An 8,962-nucleotide genomic window follows, 5' to 3' on the forward strand; every position below is an offset into this window, starting at 1 on the left:
TTTATAGTCATAGTTGGCTCAATAGTCTGCTATGTTGGGATTTTTCAGTCCACCAAAACCAATCTGGAACACCTGCTGTCGGATAATCAGAATTGCATGTAATGTTTTTCCTCATCAGTTCATCCGCGCAATGACCACAACTTGCACATTAACAATCACAATACAGTTACAAATAACAGCTTAACAACATATTAATACCCTATATTCAATGAAAAACCCAACTTACCTAACATTTAAAGTCAAGTTTAGAATCAATACACATAAATTAAAGATAAGGTTAGTATAACTTAAAATGGAAGACTACACAAGAAAAGAATCAAGTGGGAGTAACACAACTCTTCCATTCCAATTCAAGCATACACCTATATCCTATTTCCTATGTCCCCTATACAACCAAATCCCAGACATAGATTGCACTTCGCCATCCCCCTTATATCGCCTCGTGCTTTATCAATGCCAAATTATTTTACCCCGGTTTTAAACTACCGCAACCCTCCTCTTTTACCCAAACTCGCAAGTTCGCAATCCATAGGTTGATTTAGACTTAATCAAGGGCAATGTATAAGAACTGTTACAAAAATTTCCGACAGCCATAAATAAAAACACCCTTTAAAAACCCCAAAAGAGGAAAGAGAAATTAATGGGTTTGATTGGAAGATTAGATTAGTTGGTCCCGCGCTTTTCGTAGACTTCACTTGAACTTAACATCCTAATTTACTTTTCTCCCAAAAAAATAAACAAAGCCTTTGAGTTTTCTCTCCTATAAATGAGGAAATTCAAACGTTTATGCTTCCCACGTCGATTCCAGAACTCAAGAATCAAAAATCAGCTGGTTTAATCTTACTCTTATATGGTCAAATACTTCACATTTATTATACAAATTTAATTTAATTTTTTTATTTTAATTAAATTTATTCATTATTTGAATTTTGTAGGAATTCGAAGAAAATATGGAAAACCAACAAAAGAGCAACAGTTGTAGCAGCACTGATGTTGTTGAGGTTATTCATTTCATATTATTTTTTTTTTTTAATATATATGTTTAGGTTTCCTTTATTTTTCGTTGTTTTCTTTTTGTTGGCATTGATTTAGCAATGGCTTAATCTGGACAAGAATAATTTGTTTTATACTTGTTTGATCATCACTAGAATCATTCCCTTTGTCCTGTAGATTGGTTTACATTTTGTATTTTTCAATTTTTTCATGAGGCTTAAGAAAAGTGAATTTAGTATTTTATTCTCCTTACTATACTAATTTGGGACAAAAAAATATGGAGTATTGTATTAATTATCTTAGTCTTCTTTCATTGCTGTGTATTTTGTTTGTTATTGCTTATGTCACTTCTTTTTCCAATGAAAGATTTAAAATACGGATACCCAAAAACAGAAACAAGAACTATATTATGAAATGGTGGGAGGACTTTTTTTTTTGCTCTTTTCAGCAGTCATTAGTTTGATGAAACAGCTTGACCAACTGTTGCATTTATGTAATACTCTCTCTGTCCCGAAGCTATTTCTTAATAACCATATCAAAATCAATTAGGTAATTTAGTGACGGAGGGAGTAGTATTTCTAAATAAATCCTAAGTAGGAATGTAAAGGGAGTAGTATTTCTTAATAACCATATCAAAATCAATAAACTACAGCAATAAGCTATTGTTTGGGTAATTGTTTTGGCTGAATTTCTGCTATTTTTACAAGTAATTCTCCTTTGCATTTTAAACTTAACTCATTTTGGTTCATACTTCGTATATGTTATGTCAGTTTTGATTTCATACGGTAGTAGTATATATCAGGTTTTTTTGGAGCAACTGCCTTAGAAAAGTGTTTGCATGGTTTGTTAAGAAGGATTATTAGTGATCAGGCTATTAGAACTATTTTGTATTTACTAGTCATCTGTGCATACTAAAACATTACTATATTTGAAGAAAGAAAAGAAAAAAGAAAGTGGCACAATCAGAATGACAATCACGCTATGTATACAGTTTGTGCTTATGCTGTATGCAGAGCTCACATACCTCACAAAATTTGTTTCTGCTGTTAGACCATGACATACTGCTGCTGTGGATTAGTTATTATGTTTCTTCATACTAATTTCTTTGGGAGAAACATCCTTGTACATTTATATGAGGAGTCAATCATGCTTAAATTCATTTTATGGAAATCAGTATCTGATTTTACCTCACAGATTCTGTTATTTCTTTCTCAGATTCTAGGAATTTCTTTCTGTCTTCACATTCTCACTTCGATTTCTTTATTTTCACGATCTTTTGCAATTTTATGTTGACATGATGTCATTGTTAAGTATTCAATTAATCAGAATTCTTTATGTGGCTTAGTTGCAGCGACAATACTATATTGCCCAAAGTGCTTAACTAACCTTATTCACAGGTTCTGTAGGTGTTTCCGTAGAATTTATTTTTCTAATTCTGTGGACAGTATGCTAAATAATTATTTGTAGAAAGACTTGTCTCATTTTTCAACTCTAATTCTGAAAGTTTGTTGTTTGATCAAGTAAAGATAAAAGCAAATGTTAGATGATTATAGAAATTTTGAATTGTGTCTGATAGACTTTTGCATTTCATTACAGAAAAGGTTAGAAAGTATGGGCGGTACAAGCAGTATTCTTGCTGAAAATATTATACTAAGCCATGATTTCACCCAAAGCCTGAACTCGTGGTGCCCTAATGGTTGTGAAGCATTGATAGTGCTACCTGAGTCGGGATATACTGAAGGAACATCAGAAAGTTATGCTTTGGTTACAAACAGGACAGAGTGTTGGCAAGGATTGGAGCAAGATATAACAAGTAGAGTTTCTCTAGGTACAACATATAGAGTTTCTGCTTGTGTTGGAGTATCTGGAATTCATGAGTCATCTACTGTTCAAGCCACACTGAAGCTAGAGCATGACAAATCAGACACCAAATATTTGTTCATTGAAAAGTGGGTTTTTCCCTACTCCTCTACTTTGAATTTCACTTTTTTTTAATTTTCTTGGAAAATCTGAATTTGTATGTTGGTGATTGGCACAGGATTCCAGTGTCAAAGGGAAAATGGGAAAAGTTGGAAGGGACTTTTGTGCTCTCATCAATGCCTGATCGTGTTGTGTTCTATCTAGAAGGACCTCATCCTGGTGAAGACCTGCTCATCAAATCCGTGGTCATTTCTTGTTCCAAACCCACGGTACATGATTTCATTATGGCGTTTAAATTTTATTTTATTTTATTTTATTATTTTGTTATTTTTTTATTTTTTATTGCTAAGTAAGCAAGCGATATATTAACTGACAAAATATATGTACAAGGTTCGCCATTACAAAGACAAAACTATGACACCAAACAAATATCAAGATACAAAACAGCCATTAACAAGAATCCTTGATGCTCAGTGGCCATTTATGATCAGAAGGAATTATATTGTGACACATATTTATAATTGATAAAGATGATGTTTTATAGTCGTTGACTAATTTAATCATTCAAAAGCACTTGACCAAAGTGGAATAGTTTAAAATCATAAGCTGAATTTTTAAGTTATAGGGCATTAGCATATTAACAGATCTAGTGAATGATGGTTCATTTAATTTGCAGTTGTTAACCTTAAGATAAGGGCAATAAATAGATGGAGGACTACATGATCCTCTTTATCTGATTTGTGAATGATCTTGATAATACAGTTATGTTTTATACTATGAAGTCCCAATAAACTTATTATGTTATTAGTCATTATTGTACACTAATTCTAGTATTCTACCCTATCAAACTTTGTAATTACTCCGTCATATAATCTTTAGGCCTATGAACTACTGCTCTTAATGCTTTTTGGCTATTATTTGTATACTCTTTATTAACTTTGTGAAGTAAACTGAGTTCCCTCTTTTTTTCATCAATATGAATCTTTAGTCTTTTGAACAGTGATGCTCACAAGAACTTTGAATAGAAGTCTTTGAGATCTCTTAGCGTGATAATTGTGTGCACATTACATATTTTTCATTTTTCCCCTTTGAATTTCTTACTGTTCTTTAAAGGTTTTTTCTAACTTTAGGATTTGGAGATAAAATTGATTGGTGCAACTGATATTTGGTAACAGACATATTAAGCTGCTTTTGATGGAGATTTTTTTGTCACAGAAGATGAATGGCAATATGGGTGATACAATGACTGACCTTCCTGAAAACATTATTCAAAATCACAACTTTTCACAAGGCTTGGATTTGTGGCACCCCAATTCATGTGATGCATCTGTAGTGTCACCTGAGTCTGGTAACATGGAAGGAATGTCAACAAAATTGAGTGGTGGCTATGCAAGGGTTATAAATAGGAAGGAGTGCTGGCATGGATTGGAACAAGATATAACGAGCCTTGTCTCTCCGGGATGTACTTATAAAATTTCTGCACAAGTTAGTGTGTCGGGAAGTCAATCTTCTAACATTCAAGCCACGCTAAAACTAGAGTACAAAGAATCTGACACAAAGTATTTAAAAATTGAAAGGTAATCATTCGAATCCTACTCAATATTAATATTCATTTAAAATTTCTAATTTATACATTTATCTGGCATAGGATTTCGGCATCAAATGAGAAATGGGAAACCCTGCAAGGAACTTTCATTCTTGAAACAGCTCCTAATCGAGTTGTGATTTATCTTGAAGGACCTAATTCTGGTGTAGACTTGCTTGTAAAATCAGTAACAATTTCCTGTTTGAGCCCCATGGTATGTAATGATACTTTCTTTCTCAATACTGGTAAAATACCATGTACTGATGTGAATTATTATGTCAATTTAGTTTCATAGTATGCTGTAATTGCTTTATGTATGCTTGTTGGCATGTATTTCCATTTTTATGCTTCAAAATTTGGGATTTCAATGATAAATTTATTTTTTATGTTTTGAACATTTGGCAGAATGTGAGCAGATGTGGGGATGATGAAGATGAGGATATAATTCTAAATCCTGCATTTGAAGATGGACTCAAAAACTGGTCAGGAAGGGGATGCAAAATTGTGTTACACGACTCTATGGCAGATGGAAAGATTAAACCACAGTCTGGCAAGGTTTTCGCTGCAGCAACAGAACGAACACAATTTTGGAACGGAATTCAACAGGATATTACACCTAGAGTCAAGAGAAAGTTAGCTTACGAGGTTACTGCTGTTGTTCGGATTTATGGTAACAATGTTTCTAGCGCTGATGTTCGAGCTACGCTCTGGATTCAGACACCAGATAAACGTGAGCAGTACGTAGGCATCTCTAAGTAAGTTCCTTTTACTTGTACATTTTTTATACTTTCTGTGCATTCTACCTATCATTTATAAATGTTACTACTTATTATCATTTAGTTTACTATAAAGATACCCAAGCTTGGAGCAGTAGTACAATTTCATCATGTTATATGCAAAAAAATTTTAAAATTGGTGGTGTTTTGCAATATTTTTTTTAAAGGTTGTTATATGCAAAAAAAAAACAAGATTTAAAAGGTGGTTTTTTTTGCAAAATTTCCTTTTTTTTTTAAATATATACTTTCATTGATTATAATGTAGTAATCAGAAGCCAATCCTTGGAGTTGCTTGACTAAATACCTTGTTATTAATTCGCTTCCCAATTGTGCTCCCAAAATTATGTTCCAATTATTCTGAAGACATGCACCCTTGCCTGAATTCAAATGCAGTCATTATTCACTCATTTACTTAGCTTGAAGTATTTGCTGTTTATAGTGTGCAGGCAACAGACAAAGATTGGGCTCAGCTTCAAGGAAAATTTCTTATTAATGGCTCTCCATCAAGTGTTGTCGTCTATTTGGAAGGACCGCCTCCTGGTACTGACATCCTCCTTAACAGTTTTATCATAAAACATGCACCCAAAACTCCTCCATCTCTTCCACCAATTATTCAGGTCAGTACTGTTTTAAAATATGCACCCAAAACTCTTTTACTTAATATTGGAGTAGGAGTATTGAACATTAAACATTTTTTGGAGTAAATTAATTCATTGCTTAAGCATTTTGTGACAATTTTTTCAACAGAATGCTTCTTTTGGAGTGAACATCATCCAAAACAGCGAACTTAGTGATGGTACCAATGGCTGGTTTCCTCTAGGCAATTGCACATTAAGTGTGCGAAGTGGTTCACCGCATATCCTTCCTCCAATGGCTGCTGATTCTCTAGGACCACATGAGCCACTAAGTGGTCGTTACATACTTGTGACTAATCGCACACAAAACTGGATGGGTCCTGCTCAGATGATAACTGACAAGGTGGAGCTTTTTCTCACATACCAGGTTTCTGCTTGGGTTAAGATTGGATCTACTGCTTCTGGACCACAAAATGTCAACATTGCACTGAGTGTGGATGGTCAGTGGGTCAATGGGGGCCAAGTTGAGATCGGTGATGACAGATGGCATGAAATAGGTGGTTCTTTTAGGATTGAGAAGCAACCATCAAAGGTCATGGTTTATATTCAGGGCCCTGTGTCTGGAGTTGACTTGATGCTTGGAAGCCTTCAGATTTTCGCTGTTGATCGTCAAGCTAGATTCAAACAATTGAGAAGGCAAACTGATAAGGTACCTCCCAATGATTTTATATCTTTTGAAATCCAACATATAAAATCAACTTTTCCCTAATGACTCTAAAGAAATCCATGCTTTTTGTAAATGAACTAAGGTGGTCAGATATACATGAGTAACATGACTTTTCCAATTGAAGTTAATGAGATATGAATTGACTGTTTTCTACTTCATGATGATTAAGAAGCACAGACAGCATAATGTGCCAATTCCATCTAAACCATCACTCCAACATCATAACTTCAAAAGCTAATAGCCGTAAAATTTTATTTTTTTGGACTTGATTAGAAGCGGACAAATGCTTAACTATTTCATTGTCTTCTTTTATCTTGACAATGTAATTAAAATAAAAAAAATAAAAAATAAAAAGTGCATCTGTAGATGGTGTAATCTTATATTTCTCAACAATTTTAAGTTTCATTCTGATTTGTTCTGTTTTGCAGATACGTAAACGTGAAGTAGTCTTGAAATTCTCGGGAGACAGCACATTTGGCAACTTTGTGATAGTCAGACAAACAAAGAACAGCTTCCCCTTTGGCTCCTGCATTAGCAGGACGAACATAGACAACGAAGACTTTGTGTCCTTCTTCCTGGAAAACTTCAACTGGGCAGTGTTTGGAAATGAACTTAAGTGGTATTGGACTGAAGCACAACAAGGGAATCTCAACTACAAGGATGCTGATGAAATGTTAGATTTATGCCAAAAGAACAACATTGAAGCTCGAGGGCATTGCATCTTCTGGGAAGTAGAGGGAACAGTTCAGTCATGGGTAAAGTCCCTCAGTAAAAATGATCTAATGACAGCTGTCCGAAACCGCCTTACAAGTCTCCTCACTCGCTACAAGGGGAAGTTCCGGCACTACGATGTCAATAATGAGATGTTGCATGGATCATTTTACCAGGATCATCTAGGTAAAGATATTAGAGCCAACATGTTTAAGACAGCAAACAAACTAGACCCATCTGCCCTTTTATTTGTCAATGATTACCATGTAGAAGATGGAAATGATCCAAGATCAAGCCCCGAGAGATACATTGAGCAAGTGTTAAATTTGCAAGAGCAAGGTGCACCAGTAGGGGGTGTGGGAATTCAAGGACATATTGATAGCCCTGTTGGCTCAATTGTCTGTTCAGCCCTTGATAAGCTGGGTATTCTCGGCCTTCCAATATGGTTCACAGAGCTTGATGTATCTTCAATTAACGAGTTTATAAGAGCAGATGATTTGGAAGTCATGCTTCGGGAGGCTTTTGCTCATCCAGCAGTGGAAGGAGTTATGTTATGGGGGTTTTGGGAACTTTTTATGAGCAGGGAGAACTCACACCTTGTGAATGCTGAAGGCGATATCAATGAAGCAGGTAAGAGGTATCTCAAGCTCAAGCATGAATGGTTGACTCGTGCTCATGGTCATATTGATGATGAAGGACAGTTTAGCTTTACAGGCTTCCATGGGACTTATGAAGTGGATATTGTTTGTTTTGATAAGAAAGTTACCAAAACATTTGTGGTTGACAAGGGTGATTCAACTCTGGTGATTCCCATCAATTTGTGAATCACTTAATGTCTGAAGACTGCTGGGATTGTATCAAATATCAAGGAAGAATGGCAAGATTAAGAACTTAAGGCTTATTATTCATATGCAAGTTTATCATTGTTTCCATTACTTTTCACATCTAGCAATAAGGTGTTGCAAGTAATCAAATCAATAAAATAATGTTATTATTGTGGGTAAAATTTAATTGGAAAAATTGCACCCATTAATCTGAACTTTGCCTCGTCCGCCGAAAATAATCCCAACTTTCGTTTATTACCTATTGCACTGAATTTTGGGGGTATTAATTTTCGTTGCACCCAACAGGTCATCTAACCTGATGTAGCGGGTTACCTAGCCACGTGTCAGCGTATGATTGGCTTAATTTTTTTTTAAAAAACAAAAAACAAAAACCCCACAAACCACCTCATGCCCAGCTGCTGCCACCACATCCCCACCCCCAACCCGCCGGAAGACCAGCCCCATTCCCGAAAACCCCCTCCCCTGCTGTCGGAATCCGCCGCTGAGCCTTCCCCCTCCCTCGAAACCCACCCCTTCCCTTCCCCAAATCTCGAAATTAGCCACCGCCCAGCCACCGCTAATGAAATTAGCCACGATCTGCCGAATCGGCCGATTTTGGGTTAAACCCAACCATCCAGCCTGAAACTCGGCCGATTTCGACCATTTCGGTGGTCGTATTCACGGAGAAATAGGGGTTGCGGCGTTTTTCTAGTGGTCGTTTCAGCGGCCAATTTTAAAGGGAAAGGGGAGGGTGGTCGGGCGTTGCCGACACTAGGAGAGGGGAAGCATGACTGGGCGGCGACCGACGCTCTAGGGGAAGGGGGTCTGGGCGGTGGTCGGTGCTCCGGGGA

The 8,962-nt window shown here is 36.1% G+C and overlaps 1 protein-coding gene across 3 annotated transcripts; it reads left to right on the forward strand.

Moving 5' to 3' along the window:
- The first annotated feature begins 410 nt into the window (after window positions 1-410).
- Window positions 411-8,294, forward strand: LOC145638939 (endo-1,4-beta-xylanase 3-like). Of its 3 annotated transcripts, none has more exons than XM_081690014.1 (10): window positions 411-832; window positions 936-1,001; window positions 2,590-2,942; window positions 3,032-3,182; window positions 4,129-4,490; window positions 4,562-4,712; window positions 4,904-5,253; window positions 5,714-5,891; window positions 6,022-6,558; window positions 7,005-8,294. In XM_081690014.1, the coding sequence occupies exons 1-10, from the start codon at window positions 767-769 to the stop codon at window positions 8,109-8,111; spliced, it is 3,321 nt and encodes a 1,106-aa protein (XP_081546140.1). In that variant the 5' UTR covers window positions 411-766; the 3' UTR covers window positions 8,112-8,294. The 3 variants fall into 3 exon arrangements, with proteins under 3 accessions (XP_081546140.1, XP_081546141.1, XP_081546142.1); XM_081690015.1 differs by having other exon boundaries at window positions 4,132-4,490; XM_081690016.1 differs by having other exon boundaries at window positions 772-853.
- The last annotated feature ends 668 nt before the right edge of the window (window positions 8,295-8,962 follow it).

The sequence above is a fragment of the Chenopodium album genome, chromosome 7 (genome assembly GCF_948465745.1).
Source record: "Chenopodium album chromosome 7, dcCheAlbu1.1, whole genome shotgun sequence".
Classification (NCBI taxonomy): Eukaryota; Viridiplantae; Streptophyta; class Magnoliopsida; order Caryophyllales; family Amaranthaceae; genus Chenopodium; species Chenopodium album.

Coding starts and splice junctions, on each gene's coding strand:
- LOC145638939 (XM_081690014.1), top strand. CDS start 767: ATGAGGAAATTCAAACGTTTATGCTTCCCACGTCGATTCCAGAACTCA. Junction 833..935: donor CAAGAATCAAAAATCAGCTG/GTTTAATCTTAC, acceptor TGAATTTTGTAG/GAATTCGAAGAAAATATGGA. Junction 3,183..4,128: donor TTTCTTGTTCCAAACCCACG/GTACATGATTTC, acceptor TTTTTGTCACAG/AAGATGAATGGCAATATGGG.